This window comes from Seriola dumerili, unplaced genomic scaffold (assembly GCF_002260705.1).
Source record: "Seriola dumerili isolate Sdu_G_001 unplaced genomic scaffold, Sdu_1.0 BDQW01000161.1, whole genome shotgun sequence".
NCBI classification, from domain to species: Eukaryota; Metazoa; Chordata; class Actinopteri; order Carangiformes; family Carangidae; genus Seriola; species Seriola dumerili.
The window spans coordinates 5,772,555-5,796,694 of NW_019174416.1; the positions used below are offsets into that span (position 1 = coordinate 5,772,555).

General features: G+C 39.8%; 1 protein-coding gene across 1 annotated transcript in view; it reads right to left on the reverse strand.

Moving 5' to 3' along the window:
• LOC111226703 (probable serine/threonine-protein kinase kinX) overlaps positions 1 to 23,907 on the reverse strand; it is a 37,341-nt gene extending 13,434 nt beyond the window's left edge. The window contains exons 1-6 of the mRNA XM_022751988.1: positions 23,280 to 23,907; positions 9,275 to 9,357; positions 4,301 to 4,475; positions 3,445 to 3,571; positions 958 to 1,098; positions 798 to 857 (exon numbers count right to left, since the gene is read on the reverse strand). Coding sequence (XP_022607709.1) covers positions 798 to 857; positions 958 to 1,098; positions 3,445 to 3,571; positions 4,301 to 4,475; positions 9,275 to 9,357; positions 23,280 to 23,314 — 621 coding nt within the window. The 5' untranslated portion in view covers positions 23,315 to 23,907. The remainder of the gene's footprint in view (positions 1 to 797; positions 858 to 957; positions 1,099 to 3,444; positions 3,572 to 4,300; positions 4,476 to 9,274; positions 9,358 to 23,279) is intronic.
• Positions 23,908 to 24,140: the final 233 nt, after the last annotated feature.

Below are 24,140 nucleotides of genomic sequence, written 5' to 3' on the forward strand. Positions count from 1 at the left end.
AATCTGGCAGTGCAGAAGGAAGTGAGCTTCCCAGACATCTGTAGCCTACGCTTCAACTTTACTTGAGGATAGCGGCTCAAGGTTACATTAACTGCAACTAGCATAAAGCATCCAAATCTCTGACCAAAATATGGTAATGTAGGAACAAGGAAGAAGAATGTATGGAATAAAAAAAGGTATCTCTGATTTTGATGCTTTTGCTTGTGTTTTAGGACCCATACACAAATGTAATATATGTACATATATTGAATTTCTATATATGACACTATGTATATGTCAAATAAAAACATTTGTGTAAAAATTATATATGAAAACTATTAGAAGTTGGAACCATTTCATATATTGACATATATTTCTAGCCCATACAAATGTGTATGTTTATGTATGCAAGCTTATATTGTAGACATGTTATGTAACTATATATCCATCCCAAAGCCTGTCAGTATGTCTTGTTAGATACAGTATGGTTCAAAATTAAAAACATATATAAACATTTTTTATATATAAGCTGTTTTAATAAACTTGCATATATAAATCAAATAAATATCATTAACACACATGGTCGCAACATCTTAAACCAAATAAAAATTCATCATATAGACTTTTTAAAATTTATGTACATATACAAATTTTACAATGGGTATTTCATAAATGTTATGAATATATATATTCATATATCCAGAGGATGTATATATGTGATAGTAATATAAGTGACATATATGGTAACATCACTCTTGATATGGGGACACATATGTCATGCTAAGAATCAAGGAGTATTCTTTCAAGTGTGTGTTTACCTGGTCGTCATCACTGTCTATTCCCTCCAGACTGATCGAACTGTTCCTCTGAGCCTGATTCTGAGAGATGGAGAGAGAGAAAAAGAATAAGTTTAAGTGTGGTAGCAGTGCAGTCTGCAGCATTCAGGAGGACGTAACAGGAGGAAATAACATGTGTTACCATGACTGTGTGTAGTGTGGTGTATTCAGGCGGACTGCAGGGTAGACCGTCATCCTCAGACATGGTTCCGGCATCATCTGTCTTCTTCACACACATCAGGGATGGAGGAGAGCCCAGTCTGATGGCCTGCTTCAACTGGAGCTGAAACACAATCAGGCGACTTGTATTTGTATGTACTGAATGTATTTAATCGGTCTGAGAATCAAACACCTGGAACACACACTTGCAGATTTTACAGAAGGGGGTTAAGGTGTTTTCTAGAAATTACGTGTGTGTAGAGATGGAGAAGCGCTATCTGACCGGCCTGTTGAATAAACTACAGCTTTATAAAAATAAATAAATAAGAAACGGTATGCTTTTACTGTCCTGACATCCTCACCAGTATAGATTATGTATCATTAACACAGATTGACATTTGAGGAAAGTCAGCCGGCACTCACCAGAGAAAGTGTTTATTTTAGCCACTGTGTGTGTGTGTGCGTGTGTGTGTGTGTGTGGGTTTTTGTGTGCATGTGCGTTTATGTGTGTGTGTACGTGTGTATGTGTGTGTGTGTATGTGTGCGTGCGTGTGTGTGGGGTGGGTATCACAGAAACTCAAACTAACAGAGTTGTTATCAGCCTGTTACGTGTCGCACTGTAACAGTCACTCAAGGACTCATTGACTCAGGCGCAAAGCAAACACAGGACAATACAGCTTTTCTTTAACCAGACTGAACACTGGCACATGCCTGGTCCCTGATAAAAAGAAATACACACAGTTTTCAATGTTAATACTTCCATGTTGTTACAGTCACTCTGAAACAATGACAAGTAGAGGAGCTTCAGCTCTAATAAAGACACAGGAATCGCTTATTTCAACGTTAGAGGTTGTGCTAAGAAGCTAAAATTGACATAGACACAGACATATCTTTATGTTTTTGTAGTCAGATACCTGCACATTAATCTGACTTTATTGTGCCTTAATGACTTCATTCATGATTTTAAAATGTGCTAATAATGCAGGTATTTGTGACAAAAAATTTAAAAAAAAAAAAAAAAAAAAAGCCAACAAACTAACAATAGCATCATATTCTCTGTACTGAACTGTCCCTCCTCCTTTAATTTTGAAAAGACTGACAAAGCATTTCCTGTTTTTCTCTTTTTTATTACCCGTGTGTTACTCGTTTTTATGTCAAATGATTTTGCTTAGTGAGTATCTCCACTGTTACAGGACATGCTAGCAAAGCTGTTGGGAAGCGTCCGTAAGCCTGTTTGGACCATCCACAAAATCTAACATTAACGTCAGTGAGTGACCGATACACGTTTCACAGTCCTGGACTGTTCATCAGATTTTAATAACTACGCACCCAGTAACATATTGATCCTTACATAATGTGTTTATATTTGGCTCTGGAACAACCTCATTCGGCTTATCAAACAGGCAGCCCAGCTCAGAGTGAAGATTAAGGTCAGGAAATCTCCATTAGATTGCTTTCCACAGTAAATTCAGTTTATGCAAATAAATGAATTAGCTTAACTATGAAAACCTCAACATTTATCTATGATATATGTCTGTGTTGTTTTGCTTGAAATTTGTTTTATATCTACAAACCCTGCACCTGTGTGTGTGTGTGTGTGTGTGTGTGTGTGTGTGTGTGTGTGTGTGTGTGTGTGTGTGTGTGTGTGTGTGTGTGACGAATATATTCCCTCTCTTCTGCAAACATGCCCCAAACAAACGCTTTCTCTGTATTTTAGCTACAGGAGAAACTTTTCCTTTTCAGCAAATCCCCTTAAGACGTAGTTTTAATTCTCACTCCCCTGTATGTAGCTTAGTGGAGCAGTTTAACTGGAGGTCACTCTCTCTGTCTGCGTCTCACGTCTTCCCGTTTTACACCACTGTTGTGACAGACATTCGTCCCGTCTGTCTGCTTTTCTTATCGTCATCCAGTCATTTCATTACGCTTTGACACACGCTGCACTCGTGACCTCTCTTTGTAACACACATCAGCTCCGCCTGCCTCATCTGTCACGTTGACCACATCATAAGGCATTACACTTAGTAGCGGCTCTACGATGTAAGTGCAGGCCTATGCCATGCTACATTCACATCCCCGAGGTGGAATCGCACTAACTAAATATACAGGAGATCAGCTGGTGCCACTCTGGTTTTTCTGTCAACTCCCTTATTGATCGAAACTGCTTATGACAGCTGAGTGCAGCACAGGGTCAAAGACGACCTCACGTCCAAACACACAGACTGTGCTTCTTTATTCGTTTATTATTCCTTATTAACCCCTGCAGTCAAATCCTCTTTCCTCCTTCCTGCCTCCACAGGCAGGTCAGAGGTCAGGGTCACTACACATCCTCGGCATCAGAGGGATTTACTACCTTACCTACCTTACCACCTCTTAAGGAACACACTCACACACACGAGAGCTCAACCTGGGCTCCTCTCGTCAACCCGTATTCCACACTAAAAGACCGGGTGTGCTTTTTATGTGTATTCACCTGTAGTGATTTCACTTTCCCGTGAATGCTGTCCTGAGATGCCCCCAGAGCCTCATTGGCCTCCGATGAGTCAGAAACAAAGACAGAGTCATGTGACAAGGCCTTGCTGCCCAGGCTGATCTTTGACCTTTGGGAAACAGGAAGAGGAAGAAATAAACAAAGCAGAAAGGGATGTTGCACAGCTTCTAAAACAAAGTAAACAAAATAAAGAGAAATGAATACAGGGATGCCCTGATGGGTCACTGGTTTGAAATGCATATCATAGACTAACTATGACGTGGGTTTAAAATTCTGAAATCCGTGAAAGTAATTTCAATTACCGATAAAGTGACATGTTTCTTTTCTTTCATGGTTTGCTCTCTACTGATTATTACGAGGAGGGAAACAGAATAGCGGATAAATCCTGTGACACCGAGGAAGGGTCAAGAGTAGACACGGCAGGAAGTGGCATAGCTCTGAAAAACAGAGGAAATCAGGACCGTCCACAGGAACGGACCCTCCACTTCTTATGAAAACAGGAAGTCATGAGCCTCCAACTGAGGTGAGTTTGGCAGAACAGGAGATGGATGTTAAAACATGATCTTCCTTTCTTAAACTATCTCTGCCCTTTTAACACAAGAGGAGATATTTATCTACACGGAGAGAGGAACTGTTTTTGTTTCATGGTGTTTTAGCTGCTGAGATAAAGGGAGCAGTTTAAATGCAGTATCTATTTCTCATAATAAATAAACCACACCTAAACACTGTTGATATTAGACCCGTCATTTGCAGTGTGTGTATGAAGGTAAGAGCTCTGCAGTCACGGTTTCCTGTGTGTATTTCTATATGTACAGTATGTCTGTGGGTCTGATCTTACCCGGAGCCCTTATCCTTCTCCGATCTAGTGAGCGTGTTGTTCTCTGACGTTTTGCTGACATTGTCGCTCGATTGGCTGGCTTTAAGCCCCACGTCGGCTCCAGCAGCTGACGGCTCCTTCCTCTTCTTCCTGGTGAAGAATTTTTTAAACGTCTGGAACTTGGACTTTTTCTTTCCTGAGAGGAGAGATGAGTAAACAGATAGAAAGAAAGACGATGAAAGAAAGTGGTTAAACCCTGATCACAGTTTCATCCTCCTGACAGCACTACAGTGAATCGTTACAACGAACTGCACAGTGATATGTTAATGAGAAAATTACACACACAGCATCTTTACGCACTGCCCTCATATGAACTCTAGTTTGAGTAATTAGCCCTGTGTTGGCGGTAAAAGCCCAGGTAGGAGAAACCACACACAGACTGATGTGTGTGCACAGACATAAAGACAGATAAACACACACAGACTTGTGCTTGTAAACCCTCCCCCCCCGTGAGTGCACGTCCATTAGCGCCGCAGTGGAAAAACTCAACAACTCTTTTATAACCCCTTAAACAGCTACAAACGGCTTTCATTGCTTCCAGTCAGCAGGGCATTCACCCAGAGCTTGAAATGCCCAGTGGTCCCCTCTCTGCCCCACAGTCAACAGGGCTGTCTCAGTGTTTAGTTCTTGATTCACATTACACAGTGAGTACCATGAAAAATGCAAGTCTACAGCCATGCTTGCAGCTCTGTGACGGTGCACCTTAGCACGGTTGGTCTTTGGCTTTTAAAAGGTTAAGTCCCTCAGATTTTACACGTGAAAGTCTGTCTAAATTACCTCGAGTGATGTCACTTAGGTCAGCGGCAGTTGGGGATTAAGACTTCCTGTTTGAACGAAGTGAGGTTACCAGACCTCTGTAGCCGGCTCCTCATCTCTGCTTGAAGCTCAAGGCTACATTAGCCGCTACTAGCATAACACACCTGAATCTCTAACCAAACTGTCGTGGTTGCATTGTGGGTAACAGGGTTCGACAAGGAGAAAGAATGTGTGGCTTAAAAGGGCGATATTTGGGTCCCTTTGCATCAATTTTGATACTTTTTTTCTTCATCCATTGTGAGTCTGACAATGATTTAATGTGTAATGCTAAATCTGTGCTCACTAGGCGACCCTCTATTATTGCTAAAGGAAACTCATTAGTACAGCTTCCTAGCACACAATATTAGACTCCATGACTTCTCACTTGACCAGGGATTGCAAATGAACACGACAATACAGACAATTAAAAGTAACTCATCAGAGACTGACAAATCTTCATTGTTACAAAATCACATTTGAATCATCTCCAGTGGAGAAATGAATGGATATACTGTCCCTGTATATGGATATATTAACCCCCAGAGACTGTACAGTGTTGAGACACAACATAGAGGCAAAGATACAAAAAAGGAACTGTGAACAAAGGAGGAGCTGCAAGAAAAACAACACATCTAACTATTTTGAGAATTCACATCTCTGGGCCATAAAATAGCTTTAGAAGAGACTTAAAAAAAGAGACACACTCTTTTTATACTAGCTTTGTCATTTTTGTCCTTCTCCCAGTGGGGGATCCTTCAGCATTCCTTCTTTTCCCTAAAAATATACTTTCTGGTTGGAGCTGAAAAATGTCTGGAATCTAAACCTGGTGCTGGGGCCAAGATGCTTAAAATTTCTAGGTCATTTGCTCAACTAGACGTCACAAAATGATTAAGCTGATTTATTTAACAATGTACTTTGGGGTGTAAAAGTTTGAGGCCACTTTCCCATTCACCTGAATTTATTCATGTTATTATTTATTACATACATACAGTTCATGTAAGGGGCTATTGCAAAGTCTTAGACACAGAAAGTAAAATCCCAAATATAGCTACAAGTCACAAGCTGTCTTTTCTGCAGGGATGGATAAATATAGCACATATATATAGCTATTATGATGAGCTGCCATAAAGCCACACATTATAAATAAATTCCATCCAATTTTTGTCAAGAAATGTTGACGGAAAATTCTCCACTCTTTTGTCTGACACCACTTAGTGAACTGCTCTGTTTACTTGAGGAGCATCCAACATGCTCTTGGTGACGCTTCAGAGGCCTCTGCACTGCCAAGATGAAAAAAAATCAGTGGGAAACACCAGCAGTCAGTGCCATTTATTGTGCTATTTTAGGCACAATACACTATTAAGCTAAAGGTCTGCACTCATAGAGAGCTGAAAAAGGCCAGCGCTTCAATGGAAGGTCAGTGTAGCACTATGGTGATTGTAATAGATACTGTAATTTCCCAACATGCATTCTTTCAATCCCAAACATGAGCACACACACTCATACTCACAATAGCCTCATGGGAATTTTAAGGCAGTCTAAGGTCAATATTAGGGGGAACTGACCTCAGCTTACACAATAAGGAGATTGTGACCTTTGACAGGGGAACAATGTGGACAGAGTGAGAAAAAGGAGCAACAGAAGGGACGTAAAACCTTCTTTCCATTTGGCAAGTAAAAAAAAAAAAAAAAAAAAAGTCCCCAAAAGTGATGCGTTTCATTTTCTATTCACTGCCAGGGGGAGGATCAAGGAGGGGGGAAGGAAGAGGAGAAGCAGAGGTGAGGATGAAGAGGAGGTAGAGGGTATGCGGTACAGTCTCATGCATATAGAGAACAGGTTGATGTTACTATATTCACGTGAGATATTTCTGTATTCATGCTCTTCTCAAAGGCCTGAAGTAGATAGGGCTTTAGCAGTATTTGAATAAGTTGTACGGCTGTTTGTTTGTGTTGTCAGTCAACACAGGTCTGATGAAGCAGATTAGCTGTGTTTGGAAATGTTGTATTATGGAAATATGAAAAAGAATGATAATACTTAAGATGTTACAGCTATCACGCTGTTTCACAAGAGGATGAAACCGTTTTTGGAACAGCATTTGTGGGAACAGCATCGAACCGTCAAGCCTTGTGAGTGGGTGTTTCCGAGAAGCTGACTGATAACAGTGTGTGCTAGCAGACACACTGTCAACGTCTAAAGTGCGTCATCATTTAATGAAACATTTTTCCCTCTTTTAACAAGTCAACCCAGTGTAAGCTATCTGCTATTAGTGATTAAGTGTCCATCTGTTTGCAAAATTCATCCTTGGGGAGATCCCAGTGAGCTGTCGAGCTCCTATTCCACCTGGAAGTAGAAGCTGGTTAGCTTAGCTTGCAAATGTTAGCAATGAGTCCTACGACACATTCAACTTTTTTCATGCTATTTCACCTATCTGATAAGTGCTGCTCTATTTATTTATTTTCCTGCTTTATAGAAAGGAGGCATCTGGCTAGCATTAGCTAGCAATTTCTTTTTCCAGGTAATTACAACTTTAACCAAAAGTTAACCAACACGTATTCGTCATGTGATAAATACTGAGTTAAGAAGAAAATACTTCAGATTTGAAACCTAGATTTCAGTTGCTTTAAAATGACAATAAACTGAATGAAAGGGATGAAGAAAGAAGCACCAAACGTGTCTCCTGTCTGTTTAAAGACTCCAGGCCTCTCTAACTGCTGATCCAATTAAAAGACAGCTCATTCTACCAGGGGCCAATCAGAGAGCAGCTGTATGTATGTCTGGCACCATCACTGGGTTAACACCAACAGATTGAGATGGACATGAATGGTACACTCAATGAACTGTGGAGTCACACCTGATCTTCAGCTCTACTATAGAAACCAATCAGAAGTGAGTCACCAAACCTAGCAGACATACATACATAATACATACATACACATAATAGATTTCCACTAGATAGATCGTCCACTTTGTTGGACCACAGCTCATGTTGTGTCTGTGATAATCCCAACAGCACTCCAATTAAAATTCCCACTGTGGCTTCATCCACACAGACAGATCTCTGACCCCCCCATGCACTTCTTCCTTGTCCCCATCATATCAGCAGCATATTGCTGTCTATCTGTACAGACAGTGTGTGTGTGTGTGTGTGTGTGTGTGTGTGTGTGTTTGTGTGTGTTTGGAGATGATGATAGCTTTCCCTATTCCTTTATTTCCTGCCAGCAGCAGTAAGGAGATCTGAATTGATAAGCCTGGCCTGATCTCTGCTCTCTCTCTCTCTCTGTGTGTGTGTGTGTGTGTGTGTGTGTGTGTGTGTGTGTGTGTGTGTGTGTGTGTGTGTGTATAAAATCTCATTGCTGATATATTGTAGACTTCCATGTACTGGCATCCACCCTATTCTGACACTAATATAGTGTCTAATCTTTATCCTAGGCAGAAACTACAGTTCCTGAGACTGAGTTTATATCACATGCAAAGTTTAAAAAGTTAATGTTCCACTTTTGTGGCTGTGCCTACAATGTGGGACCCTGAGGATTTGCACAATATGCACTCAATAGGTCCTGGATATGGGGTCTCAAAGGTGACATAGGAAAGAAATAAATGAATAGAATAAATAAAAACTTTGTCAAACTTTTTCCCAAGTCATTTTTGGGCCGCCATATCCAATACAACAAAACCTGAGAACAAAAATACACTTTATACATGTCAGTGTCTTTTGGTACAAGGCATCAAAGAGTACTCTGTACCATCTTCTCATCCTGAAGGATTTCTGGGTGTTGAAGTTAAATTTTTCCAGTTTGATTGCTGCTGTTTTGGAGCAAATACTACAGTTGCATTTGTACAATTTTATACTTGGTTGATCTATTTATATGCAAGAATTTCCTATATGATAGGGTTGAAATATTTAAACTCTTACTTAAACACTTGTCTGTGCATTACAAATAGATCCATGTAAGTCAATAATCATGGAAACTAAAATTATTAGTCAATTATATACACATTCAAGCAAAAATGACGTAGGGTAAAACCATGTAAAGTTTTCATTCATGTGATTTCAGTGAACAGAGACACTCTGAATACATAATAATGCATGAAATTATCTATCTGATGAAACCCCAAATGAACAGTCAATAAAATTGTTACCTGAGCACTCTTCCTGGGCCTCAGCAGGCTCCTGATTAGCCATCACATCCGGAGCTCCTGATGCCATGGCAGCACTGTCACTGCTGTGAGGGAGACAGAGGGAGACAGATGATAAGCATAACTGATCCTTAAAAACACTTTTGTATGGTAATTTATTAATAATTATAATGATACAAAGAGGAATACAGCAGTACATAGATAAAACCTGACCAAAAAATTAAGGTGAGGCAGGATGCTCATGCTTTTCTGACAATAACACAGATCATTACTGAATCATCGGTCAGTCAAGTGGTCTGAAAATATCTAGGTTGTTTTCTCCTGGTGCCGTATTTATCTTAATCCTCCTCTATCTCCTTATATCGCTCATATGCCAGCCTGACCACTTGCAATGTGATCAGGCTCGCTGGATTACAATGTGATTAAAGTCCCATTTGGGAGCGTCGTGACTGCTAGTAAAAGTGCCTTGGCATGCGCGGATGGTGAAATCTGAAATCGCAAAAGGACTGAACAGACAGACTAATCATTTGAAAGGATTGCATCGTCGCCTGTAACAAGCTACCGCCTTATAAAATAATTTCAAAACCTGCTGGACAAACTCTCGAATGCATCAACATCAATCACTTTCGTTATTCCTTAAAAGATGAACATGTGTGGTGTCTCTTAAATTGTTGAGCTGAACTTCAAATGTTGTTTAAACTTGTGTTCCAATCCAAGCTGGTATGCTTCTCTTCAGTCCGATCCAAATCCAATCTCCAGTCCAATCCCTCACGACAATCCAAACAGTCTCAACACAGGCATCTCAGCTATGTTTCCAGTGTTCTGCTCCGCTCTGCCATCCACTTCTGTTCACCTCTGAGCACCAGCAGATGCCCAGCAACTCAAACAGGCATGAAGGATCTTCGCAAACCTCTCTCTCATATTGCAGCAGTGTGGGGTGCATTACATTTGAGCTGCTTAGTCAAACTTTACTGTACGAGATGAAAGTATCAGATCTCAGTATCAGGTGAGTTTCAAAATTATGTGAAGTGTCTCAGCAATCATCTGCAAAAACACAGTTTAATTTGGACTTTTGAATCAGTCACTTCACTTTATTTCACAAGGCTATTACTGAACCCTCTCCAGCAGACAGGAAGTTTGAGGTCATGTGAGAGTTCAGCCCCAGCATGCTGAACCAGTTAGCTACTCTCTCATACAGAGGGACCATTAATTCACCAAGTTTTACATGACTCCCTATTCGAGTCGCAAATCTAATTAGCTATGCACTGTATGAACACGATTTCCTCTGCAGTTTGGCAGGAAGCTGAATCATTACTGATATGGTTTTCAGTAAATTGATATCACAGAATAATTGTTGCTCTGTCACCTTTAATTTGGTGGAGCTGTTCTCAGAGAATCTATGGAGGTCATGAGAAAATTATTTGGAGAGCGGAGAGGAGAGAGGGGAATGTTTTCTTAGGCCAAACTTCATAAGGAACTTTTCATTACAACAGAGAACTATAAGCTTCAAACCATCAGGCTTCCCAAACATGTGATGTGATGGGCTGCAAGGCTATGCAGATGCGCAATACCACATAAGTGGGGACAGGTCAAAAGGACATCGAGGTCAGCTAGATAAAAAGCTGCTGTTCACTGTTTTTCAAAATTCAATAACAGATTGGCTTCATGGGCAAATAGAGATTTCAAAAGCTAATGGGCCATGGGAAATCTATAAAGGACTAGTAGATCATTAAATATCCTATTAGTGAAAGTACATGTACATGTTATAACTGATGTTTTTATTTTGGTTGTGCATGTTTGTTACTGGAAGGTGTCTAAGTAACTAATAAAACAAATGCACACAGAACAAAAGAGAACCGTGTTCTCAAACTTGTAGATTGGATGTAATTTACACAGGATTAAAAAAAGGGGGGGAAACAATCCAAATTCAATTCTGAATTCTGCTGTCTGTGACATTGTCCACAATCTAGTATCCTGAACTTAAAGGAACAGTTTGACATTTTGGGAGAATACATTTAAATTTGCTACTTGCTGAGATTTAGATTCTAAGATTGATCAGTTAAATATGACAGAGCCACAGGAAATCAGTAGTTTAGCATGGAAGCAGGGGGAACCAGCTAGCCTGACTGAAGGTTAAACCTGGCAATAATCTCAATAATTAACACATTACATGTTACTGTTTAATATGTACAAAAACCAAAGTGTAAAAACCACAAGTTATGATCCTACAGGGAGCTTTGTGCTATAGAAAAAGTGACAGAATGATGACTGACTACTTGTAAACTTGCAACTTGTTATTTTATGTTAGTGTTTTAAACAAAAGAGATGTGAGGTGTTAATAACCAAACTTCACATTTGTTTGGTTGGTCAGAGTTTTTCCCTGCTTTAAGTCTTTATGCTAATCTAAACTAAGCTAATCTCCTGCTGGCTCAAGCTTCACATATAGATATGAGAGTGGTACTGATTTTCCTATACCCAACTTTCTGCAAGAGATCTTTTTTTCTATATGTAATCCAGAGGAAACACACTTTCTCAGAGCAGCGAAGCTATTAATAAAACCCACCATGTAAAATGACTAAGATCTAGTAATAATATTGAAATTAATATAATTTTATGCCTCACATATTACATAACCAAAGAGCCTGGGACCAAGTAAAACCACAAACGTAGTTCGCCTAACTATGAGCCAACAAAGTCCTTAAAATACTGTGAATAAAATCATAACACCCATTGAGCTTGTTTATCAACAGACCCGTCTCCATGACAACTGAGCAAACTCCATCCATTTATAACGACCGTGTAATACGGTTGATAGCTCCAGGAAAAGCAAGTAAGTGGACCTTGAGTTGGGGTTGTTTTGGCAAAACACTACAGTACAGTATGTTTTCATATGGCGGAGGAATTGATGTCTCTGCAATTCCTTTTTAGAGAGTTCACGGGACAGCCGTATACTTTCTGTGTTTGTTGTTAGTGTGAACAGGCTCTGGAGAGCTTCTTGTCAACCATGTTTACAGTGAGCGTGTATTATAGAAACAGATGGAACATTCCTGAGTTTGTTGACATGCTGAGAGGCTTACATCAGTATTACCATTACATAATCATTAGTTATTACCATTATCTTAACGCCTGTCTAAGTCATGAGAATCCCCATCATCGCCAATGACAGAAACAAAACAAAATAAAGTGATTTGTTACAGACATTATTTCAATATTTGCAACATCACATGGTCATTTAGCAACACATGCTGATGCTGTTGTTGTTATTGTTGCCGTTGTCGTCATGATCTGATAGTGCTGCACTAATCAATTTCCTGTCTGATGCCAAAGGAGGACACCTCAGCACGCACGCACGCACGCACGCACAGTTTGAAGAGCCTTAATAAAATCTAGGAAACAGATACAGACAGGGACAGAAACAAACACAGATAAACAGACATTCATAACGACATGTTGTCAATGATATGAACTCAGAGAACGATGAAGTGAAGGGAGAGAAGGGAAACCAGTCTGAACACCCAATAACACGGAACATACTAAAATAACTAGATGAAAAAATGTACTTTTAGAAAATGCTAAATGTCACAGGCTTTCATTAACCACTACCTGAGACGTTTACCACTTTAATGAGTAGTCGAACATTTTTCAGAAATAAGCCTGTTTTGTGAGAGTTACATGAAAACATTGATACTACTCTTGTGTTAAGTGGTTAGCTTAGGTTAGCATGAAGACTGTTAGCGAGGGACACAGCTAACCTCGAACTATAATACTCAACAAGACAGAAGAAACGTGTTTCCCAAAATGTTTAACTATCACTTTAAGTTAATCCAATGGTCATTTTCAACTTTCATAGGATGGAAAGTGAAACTGGTCTTAAAGGCTATGTATAAGATGAGCTACAACAAATAGAAAATGTCAAAGAATTGTGTGTTTTACATTTTTTTTGTATCCCCAACAAGTGTCAGATTCAAGTTCAGACGGTCGGGGCAGGGTCAACAAGACTGACCTGTGCCCACTTCCAAAGCCAGCTCCCCGAGGTGACATCCTCCGATTCATCTAAGGGTGGAGGCATGACGGGGTAAAGGAGAGGAATGGAGAGGGAGAAGGTAAAACATAAAGACAGGCAGAAAGACGGATTTGTGGAGAGAGCAAGAGAGAAGAGACGTACAGATGAGAGGATGAGTAGGGGGCACACCAATAAAAAGCAAGGGGGAGTGAGAGAGATGAAAACAGAAGACAGGGACAAGTACAAGACAGAGGAAGGGAAGGGGTCAGAGAGAGGGGTTGTGGGAAAGAGCAGCATGAAAGGAAAGAAGACTCAGTTAGATAAACAGAGGAATATTAGCAAGAGGAGACAGACAAAAGGGGAAACAGACTTAGAGTAAACACAGAGGCCTTCCAGTGTAGAGCAGTGGTCAGGTTTTCAACCAAAGATAGTAAAAAGATCTTAGTGAAATTATTTCCTCACTTACACATATTACTGTAAATAAGCAAAACAAATGGTTTGAAAAGAAGCTCAGCAAAAATGAATGAAGAACAAAAAATAAAGATAGCTGAGCTTGATACTGACACAGCAACCTTCCAACCACATTTACACGTAGAGTTAAAGTGGCTCCTGAATAATAAAGTTTGAAAGGACATTTATGTCACAGGAGGGCTGATCAGCTAATCAGTCACGATTTCAGCCTCTGTAATCAGTGCAGCAAATTAATCATCAGCCAATTAAATCAGTAACCTTGATCGGGTTCTTCTGTGATGGCACTGACACAAAATGTCTGCTGCGAGCTGATTTACATCAATCAAATTGTTCATTTGAGATTACATTTTGAAATGTGTTACAGAAAAGTGGTTAATTGCAAAATAAAGGAACAAGATACCAATTTATGCTCTGCATGAAATCCAGTCCTTGTATAGGTAATGATTTGTGTAAAGGAAGTGTTGACTTGTTGTATATGCAGCCTTTTGAGGCTGCAGTAAATAGCTGTGTATCAGACTACATTAACCGAATAGTGAAATCCAAATTATTGTACAAAGACCCCAGTATCGTATTTCAACGCCATATTCAGCAGAGATGTGTCTGGATCGTTGATGGCACGACCTGGGTCATACATTATTGATATAGTTAACATACAATGAATTATCAAATCAGCTCTTTGCTGTTTCACAATTATGGGGAAAAAATGAGACAGAAATTGATGTAATATCCAGGTATTCACACTGCACCTGGTCTTTCTAATATTATGTTCTCCTCATAAATATAAATGAGGGAGACAGAATATAGAAACACTCATATGGACATTGAATATTTTTTTAGCTGTGTTAACCAAATATATTGCATATACTGAATGAAGAACTGTAGCATATATTACAGTCTGACATGTTGAAGAGGGTGGTGAGGGTGTGAAGAACCTTATAAATCTATGCAGAGCCATTTCTCATTACACTGAAACTGTATTTCACAGGCAGAGTGTAACGTTTAACAAGCTGCAGCTCCCACTTTACTTTATATTCTCATATACACCAGCAGGTTACATCATTTTATAGATCTGACCTTGTTATTCTATGAAACGTAAAACCACAACAGTCATCTTGGAGCCGTAATTACTTGTTTTTGCCTGGATATCGTAAGAATTGTTTTCTCTCAGACCACGTTTACATCGTGTACGTTTTCCATCTTGCAATCGTTCCAAGACAGTTTCCTGGCAGCCGTTTATGAACTTTATCTAATTTCAGATACTAATCCTTCTGCACCCTTGCTCTCCATGCAGCGTAAACACTCTCAGGCACATCATTAGCTTTATTTGGAAGCCGACGAGTTTGTGTGTGTGCATGAGAGAGAGAGAGAGAGAGAGAACGTGTCTGTGTGCGTTTGCATGTGTGTATCAGCCTTATTATGTAACAATGGATTAACGAGTAGAGGTATTCAGACCAGTGGGGGGTCTGCCTTTATTAGACAGATGAAATAACCTCATTAACACCCACACACACACACACACACACGCAGTGACGATAAACATGTCCATATTTGTCCATGACCTTAGATCTGTGCTAAAATGAGGCTTACAAACAATCGAATGCACGCACACACACACACACACACACACACACACACACACACACACACACACACACACGCACACACACAAATACACACACCTCAGTGCAACCATCTGCTGTAAATGAAGTCTTGTCCAGCTGATGTAGATAGAACAGAGTCCAAATCCAGACAACACAGATCCATCATGATTGGACTGAACAGAGTCCAGGTATAAACAGTGAAAACAACCAGTGTCTAAAAACAGGAGTGATTAGCGGGGGAGTAAGCAGTGTAAATGCAAAGAGTGATAGGTACAAATGAACACAACTCTGTCCGTGGGGTTCCTGTCCTGACGTAGAGCAAATCCAATCTAGTCCAGCTTTAATCCCTGAATGAAAGCAGTGTTAGCAGACCGGTTGCACCACAGGCTTATGGTGGTGACTAACTGGCTCTTATCAACACCGACGTGCAGATGTCTGACATGATGTCTGACTGCGACAGCTCTGAATATCCTCCAACGAAACCCATCATTATCTCAAAAACTAAGCTTTTAATACAGCTAATAAACCCATTCATAACTTGTCTGTGTACAGAATGTATCTTCCTGTCTACCTGAAATGGATGATCCAATATAGTGACAGCGTTCATCAGTCGGTCTCATATTAGACTAGCTTTTACAACACAAATCCACTCCACTTCAATCCTAATCCTTTTGTCCCACCAGCACTAAACTGGGCTAATATGGACCTGATTCCATTACTCTAACAATTAGTGACGACAGAGTAAGAGACTTACAATGAATCTACGGCAAAGAGACCGAAGCTAAGAGCTTAGCAAAGGACGAATGCAGCTTTTAAGAGAGACACACTGCTGAGTGAAACACCTATGAAATCCAGCACCCATGGCTGCAGATTTTCAGTCGTCACAACTGCGTCAAGTTCAAGAAATCTTGTAATGCCCTGTCCCTTAGATAACATGATTAAATTACACTAATTGTTTTCCATCGGGCTCAAACAGAACAAACCCCTTAGCTGTGTGGTTGTACACAAAAGCAAAGCTAAACCTCAGTCATGTGAAAGCTGTTGGAGCTGAGTGAGCTGCCAGTGTTTATGAATGAAATTCTGTTTTCTGTCGTACATTCCTGCCCCTGGAGTAGAGCTGCTCATTCACAGACTACCACGGTGGGCTTTAGATGGTCTGCATGCATTTTTCATTTTGGCACATTATTACACACAACAAAATCTGAAAAGACTGGGACGTTTGAGGCGATGATTACTGTGAGGGTTCAGTGTTCTGGATGGACTAATCTGGACACTTCTAACTTCACGAGTGTCGTAGTAGCAAGGATCACCATTTGAAAAAACCTAAAAAGACCAGTTTTAGGTGCTGTGGATTATGTTCCCCATACTGTATTTGAGACACAAAAACAAGTCCTGAACTTGAGCTGCGGTGTAGCGGGAACAGATGACAGACTGAACAGAGGAAATGCAGATGAATTGGCCTCTGTAATATGATGTTAGTGGGTCTATGACCAACCACAAGCCTTCAATTTGCACAGAGAGACAGAGGGAGATGCAGAAACGAATCACGAAAGAACAGGGAGGGAGGAGAAGCAGCATTCTTCCAAGCAGCTGAAATGATAAACTTGGCAGACTGAGATGAACCACTCTGTACAGATATAGCTGCAGACAGGCATGTTGTATATACAGACATAAGCAGCATGCATTTCAACTTCCATGTGTGTACACAGCATAAAGTATACAGGCTACAGGTCTACATGTACCCATCTTTGCCACGCTACTCTCATACGTTTAAAACAATAAAATGTTCAGTCGACATCCTGAAAAAACCCAGATATATTGTAGAGCCGATGATATTTTAGGTTCAAGCTCAGGCTAATGACCTTGACTGAATCTCATCTCCAATTTCTGGATGTCTGTTCCTTCCGTAACCTTTATTTTTCTGTACTGTGCACAGGCTATGACTCATACTAAGACCATCATACTGACGGCATTGCCTTTGACAAAGCAAAAATGTTCATTAGCAAGCCCCTTTGCTTTGAATGTAGCACAGTTATCGGGTAGCAAAAAAGTTGCTGCATAACCAAGATGCATTTCAGGATTGAGGGCAAGTGGAAAAAAAAATATTTTACATAAACTATGTAAAATAATTTAGACTAACTCTGTCTTACAGTCAAAAGCTGATGGGTTGACAGATATACAGTACATGTTATCTGACCTCAGTATCAGGAGAGTCAACGACCAAACAGAAAACTTTTAGCTAAAGAAGAATACTGACTAATGACAGAAGACAGCAAATTACTTAAAGGAGGAACCCTGTCTATTCTCTATCAGGACCGTCAAGAACTCAAGCTTGAATGAAATCGAACTATCACTTAATTTGTTCAAATTAATTTGAACGCAAACGATTTAGTGTAATGCATTTCCATCCATCAGTGGCCTGAGAGTGTCTTACCCTTCAGTATAGTCTATTTCCTGTATGATGTCATACAACTGTATTATTGAAATGTTATACCGTGGCTCCAGTTCAGTCATTACGTCCTAAAACCATCTCCCCAAACAGTGCCAGTGGGCTCTTGTATCCTTACATATAAATCTTGCTGATGGCCTTTTTACAAGCCTCTACTGAGCGTCCTGAGGATGAGTAGCAGTCAGTTCAGTTGGTGCTACTCTCCTAGTTTCTCCTGCCTCTGCTACCTCACTAAGCTGTAGGTGAGTCCTCAGGTTTGCTGTTGTTGTAGAGTAAGCATAGACTGCAGGCAGTTGATTTTTACAAACAGCTTTGTTGGTAATTTTGCCATTTATGGTAAAGAAGCTAAAATATTTCCACACTCACCACTTCTCATAAACTTTGGTGTTATGATTATCTGATCAGCAGGCCTTTGGCTTGCTAGTTTCCTCCACCACCTTTAGGTCAATAGGGCTGCAATGGGTCAAGCTGATGGTGAATGTTGACAGTGTCTGCAGCTGGATGGCAAAGGGAAACCACTTGAAACAGTCTGTTACACTTTTTACTGTAAATTAAAATTCAAATCAGGTCATCACAATTTGAAGATGTATATACAGATTATAGATTTGTAAAGCTCACCAATTAATAATTTAATTTTTTTTTTATTTAATTCAAACACTGCAATGCAAAAATGGCAAGTTGTAGTTTCCGAGGGAGTTACATGCTGAAACTATTACTTGGCTGGACCAGGCCTGTGATTTCATGAAGCCTTTTCGTCAGCTAACCGCCTACTGGCTCCAGCTTCATATTTAGCATAGAGACGTGACAGTGCTATTGATCTTTCAAAAATGTCCGATCTTTCTAAAATGCCCAATTCCTTTAACAGACCAGACATACCAAAGCTTCAGACTTTGCCAATAATTTTCATTGTAATGTACCGTGGCACTTCCTGGATCTGGTTCATTTTGTGCTGCACTATTGAACACTGCGCAAGGTCCATTCTGGCTGTTGTCTTCTGCTATCTTGTGACATGTCTCCCTACAATAAAACATTAACGTGGAAGAGCACATAAAGAAGGCATCGTCTTTCTGGGATAAAAATCTTTCACTCTCCTATTACTCTCTCCCTGGATGTTAAAAAGCTTTTACTTGAGTTTTTGTTATTGTCTTACCCATCTCCATTAGTTGTAGAAGCTCAATTTGAACCGAAGGTCCATAAAAGGGTATGAGAAATATATGAAGAATGTGGCCAGATAACACAGCTACACACCAACGTTTCTTTATTCCCTCCACCCCCTTTGTTTCTTCATTCCTTTTACCTCCTGTCTCATTATCATGAGGCACACATACCTAACTGGGAACATGGCCTTTAGAGCTGTGGTATTTCCTCTTGACCCATTCAACCATTCAATGCCTGCCTCATCAGGAGGAGACAGTGACTAAGAAGGAAATTATTCATTAAATTTCAGTCCTGAACTGTAAAAAAAATGCCACTGTCATTCTAAGTTTCCCATGGTTTAAAATGCAAAACACATTAGTGTTTAAGTTTAGCTATTGCTACATAGCCAACGTTAGCATTGACACTGCAGTAACGTGTTTTTGACCTCACTGCTGTGCACATATCCTGGATTGTCTGTATATGGGAAACATGCAACATTAAACATCCAATTTATTTTGCCCCAATGCATGAACCTTGGAATTCCCAGCATTGTATTTAGCATTCAAGCGGTCATAATTTAATCCTATCAAGCATCATAAGATGCCAGTGAACTACAATGACCTTTAACATGCAGTATGATGCAGCACAATCGTGCTTGTTTGTTGCCTTGGTAATCAGATGTAGGAATAGCCAGGTAATATTGCAATGCCCCTAGTTTATAGTCTTTGTTGCTTGAAAAGTATTTTTCTTACTAAGATTTAAAAAAAAGAAAAAAGAAAAAAAAGTGAGTTATATCATATCTTACATCTCCTTCGGGTTCAGTAAAATGACAATCTGTGGAAATCACAATTACAAAATGTGGTTTGATCGGAGTCCAATGTGTGCTAAGTCTATGTGGATCATATAAATCTCCAATTAGAAGAAGAAAAATGGGAAACAAAACAAACACCAGACTATAACAAAGAGTGGAGGGTTTGCATGCAACAACAGTGATACAGTGCCTGAAACAAAACCACAGATCTCCTGTTGTAAAGAAATTCACAGTTCCAACATAAGAAAAGAAATCTTAGTTTCTTAGTCCAGCATGTCCGACTGTATTAATCTCACAAGTACTGTAGTAATCCAGCAGGAGCAGCGTAAAACAACAGTGAGTAATTGGCTACTGCCAGGATCTTATAACTGCTAAGTGTTGTGACACAATAAGAGTAAAATAGTCAGAGCAAGTGGTTTCAGGGAAAATCCCTCAAGCTTAAGAAGAATTTGTTGTAACTAAACATGCATGTTGTCAACCCCTTTTAAAGTTTTGCTAGCTGCCGATACAAGCGGAGATGCTGGATTGGTAAATGTGTGGGTGTCTTCTAGTGATTATTTCATCAAACGCATGAATTTTAGGTGCAGATGAAACTGTGATCTCTATGACATGATGTCTGACTGCGACAAACTCTGAATATCCTCCAATGACACCCATCATTATCTCAAAAACTAAGCTTTTAATACAGCTAATAAACCCATACATAATTCGTCAACTATGAAGTCCCCCCATAAAATCATGACTCTGATCCTTAGCCATTTTTTCTTTATCCCTAAACTGAACAGAACCAAAATGAAATCTGGAACAGAATTGCACCAAGATAAAATTCCCTGTCAGCTTCAAATTTTTAACAAAATATTGTTGAAAATAGCATTATAGTCTAAATATCTCCAAAAAGCCTTTAATCCCTGAGGTTTGGTCACAATTTAGAAAAACCTTTCTTTTGGGTTTTGGGTTTCCTCTCATCTTCCAGCTCTCCTTCCTCTGCCTTCCTCTCTCCTCCATCTCCAATCCCCTCCTGTCTGAAATGGGGCTGTGCTCTTACCCTTACATGGACTCAAGACAGAAACTGACCAAACACTCTCATCAGTCACTCTGCACCGTCTACATTCATTTACAGCTGCATCACCATTCCTGCTGAACAAACTCAAACTGCTGTGGTTACATAAAGACTGTTGGTCCAAGGAGACATTGGGAAAGATGGAGCTTGTGAGAAAGTGAGAACACACACTTGTCCTCAGCTTGCACTGCTCACACTGTGGAGTTAAACACCAGAGGCTGGCTGAATCTAAACCTGCCTGACCTTTATAAAGTATCAACACTAGTACAAAGGGTAAAAAGTTAGTCTGCTCTGTTCTAATCAAGCATAACTTACTGGGTTGTTAGATCCACTAAACCCTGCACCTTTAGTCGCTGTTGTTATGCTAATCAAGCATTCTCAAAATTCTTAAATTATACAAATTCAACAATAAATGTTTTTAACCCAGAGGGCAACAAAAGCATTTTAGCCAGCAACATGCATCTCCCAAAATCTGTCAGTTTTCATTTCAGGCAGCAAAACTGACAGATTTTAGGAGCTGCATGTTTCGAGGTAGATTAAACGCTGACTGGAAGTTGGTAAAAAAAAAAAAAAAAAAAAAAAAATGTCTCCAGCTGACTGTTTTTAAAAGTCTGGATTAGATTTATATTTTCTTGTTAGCATATTTTGATAAGTTTGTTTCACTTGTCATGTAATTTGCCTGATGATGGTCTAGCACTGAAACGTCAGACATTAATTTATCATTGCAAGTTACACAGTGATTCAGCAGTTACTGTCTCAAAGTGTGTGTGTGTGTGTGTGTGTTTGGGGGGGTAGAGTGAATAGTCAATTTTAACATGCTTGAAATTTTTACCTAATAGAGAGTTGTGTAAAAAAGCAAAAAGTTTTGTGTTTACCAAGCTCAAGTGTACACAGACTTTTTCTGGTAGCTCTGAGTTAAGATGTTGTGACACATTAGAAAAACGTATCAGAGTCCATAGAAAGTGAATTTTTTTGTCGGCTGCTTCTTTGTTGATTTTTAACATGAAGTTGAAATACACAAATGGAAGAAAATAATTCTCAATCTTTGAACAACCGTATTCTTCAGACTTAAACCACTAAAAAAAATCAAGCATATCTTGTACTTGGCTTCCCAAGTTGAAAATACGACTTTATGAGCTCAGTTTTAAAGGCACCATCAGCCTTAAATTTGTCTGGGTCAACTCTTTTATATCAGCTGTTTCTGCATATTTCCAGTTTGTGGTAAGAAGTTCATCTTGGTTTCGGTGTGAAATAATTCCAGAGTAACACAGTTGTGGTTCTTTAGTTTAATCTGTGTGTAGCTGCCTTGCGACTCATCCCCTCTCCTTCCAATTCACTCTCTTTCTCAGAGTGTGTGTGTGTGTGTGTGTGTGTGTCAAACTCTCACACACACACACACACACACACACACACACACACACGCACACACAAACAAAATGTTTGTCTTGGTCGACTCTGCTGAGTGGGCCATAAAAGCTTGTATTGTTGCCATGTCATGACACTGAAAGGACAAAGACAAAGAAAGTGGAAGGGGGTATCAGTGCATCCAACACCACATCTATTCAGCTTTGTTACAAAAAAAGATACTTTACTGAAGTCAAAAAGCTAAGGGCACTCATTATCCTAACCCTCTGTGGGTCCAATTGCACTGCCAAGCCCAGAGTCCTATATTTGGATAATTCAAAGCATTAAAATCACTAAGGACTTCCGCCAGCAGGAGCAGAAAACATCCACTCAAATTTAAATGATGAGAAAGTGCCATAAATCCACAGCTATCAAATATCAAACTAGTTGAGCAACAACATGACTTGAACCTGTGCCAGGAAGATTTACAGGAAACTGTGTTCATCCACTTGATTCTCCTGCATAATCCCAAAAAAAACAAAACAACCAAAAACAAACAAAAAAAAACAAGACTTTCTGAAGAATCAAGTGTAAAATAAGTCCCTTCAGTCAATCAGCTCTGAGTCATACAGCTGACTGTTACTGCCAACTACAAGCCATCAATTGTCTCAATAAACAAAAGAGAAACAAAAGCTTGATTAAACTGCTGCAACAAAAGACACCATCAACACTGGGAAAACACCCAACATGCAAATCAAAATCAGTGTACTCCAAGACAGACTTGTTATTTCTGTCAGTAGTTGAAGTCAACAAGAATTTTCTCAAGCCAATTTTGAAAAGAGCTCCAGTTGCAGAGAGTCTTACCGTTAATAATTTATACCACATGTTGTATTGTGAATATTACAAATAGTCAGCAGCCTCTATTAAGATATAGTTATGTGTTGAAAACGACAAATCCTTTTAAGGAGACAAATAACACCCACATCCTCTGACACACGGATTTGGAGAGCATGTTTATGATATGAATGGACAGTTTGATGAAGCAACATGGATGAGCAATATTGTGTTGTCAGGTGTGATGTCAAAACAAGGTTTTGCAATCTCCCTGAATTGTTTTATGAGTGAAACTTACTTCCTGCCCTTGAAGCATCCATACATCCCAGCCATGCTGTAACACGGAGGTGAAGCAAACACTTTACAAATTCTTTCCCCAAAAATAGAAAAAGGTTCTTCTCCCTCTTTGCAAAAAAAAAGAAAAAAAGAAAAAGATGTTTTCCGCCGGTATGTGGAATATGAAACCCTCAGTTCCAACACCTTGTGGTTTTCCTCCACATCAGTCTCTCTTTCCTTCCTGAGAACCAATGACTCCTCTCTCTTTTCAATGGATAAGATGCAAGAGACAAGAGAAGATCAGTCTCTCTTCCAAGTCAAACCATCCTGTGAGCTTCCTCCCCCTCCTGAGCTCCACCAGTGTCAAATATTGGATAGAAATTTATCCAAAATTTAGCAGCAGATGCAGGACAGCAAGCCAATTTGAACCGCTCCAGTAGTCACACACAACAGCAGCCAAAGTTCGATTATAGCCGGTTGAGAATCACACAAGACGCTCAAAATTATAGGAGTAAAGTTTAAAAAACAGGAATGTCCTCGTCAACAATTTAGGATTTTATAGGTCTTCAAAAACAGGAAAAGGCTTCTTTCCAAAGAATCCTGGCCTTGAGAAGAAGTATAGTACAAGTCCTGTGGTAGTCAGCTAGAGGGAAAACAATTGACTAAATGACTGAGTGGCTGCTGCATGCCTCGCTCCTCTCCTCCCAGTCACCACGACTGGTAATGCAGCACAGGGTGGGCTGGAGGGAGGAAAATAAAGAGGGAGGAGTGAGGGAGGAGGCGAGTGGGAACAAGAGACTGCCCCCCCCCCCCCCCACGTCCTCTACTCTCTTTTCTCCCCTCTTCCATCTTTTCTTTCTTCCTCTAATTGTGTTTAATTGTG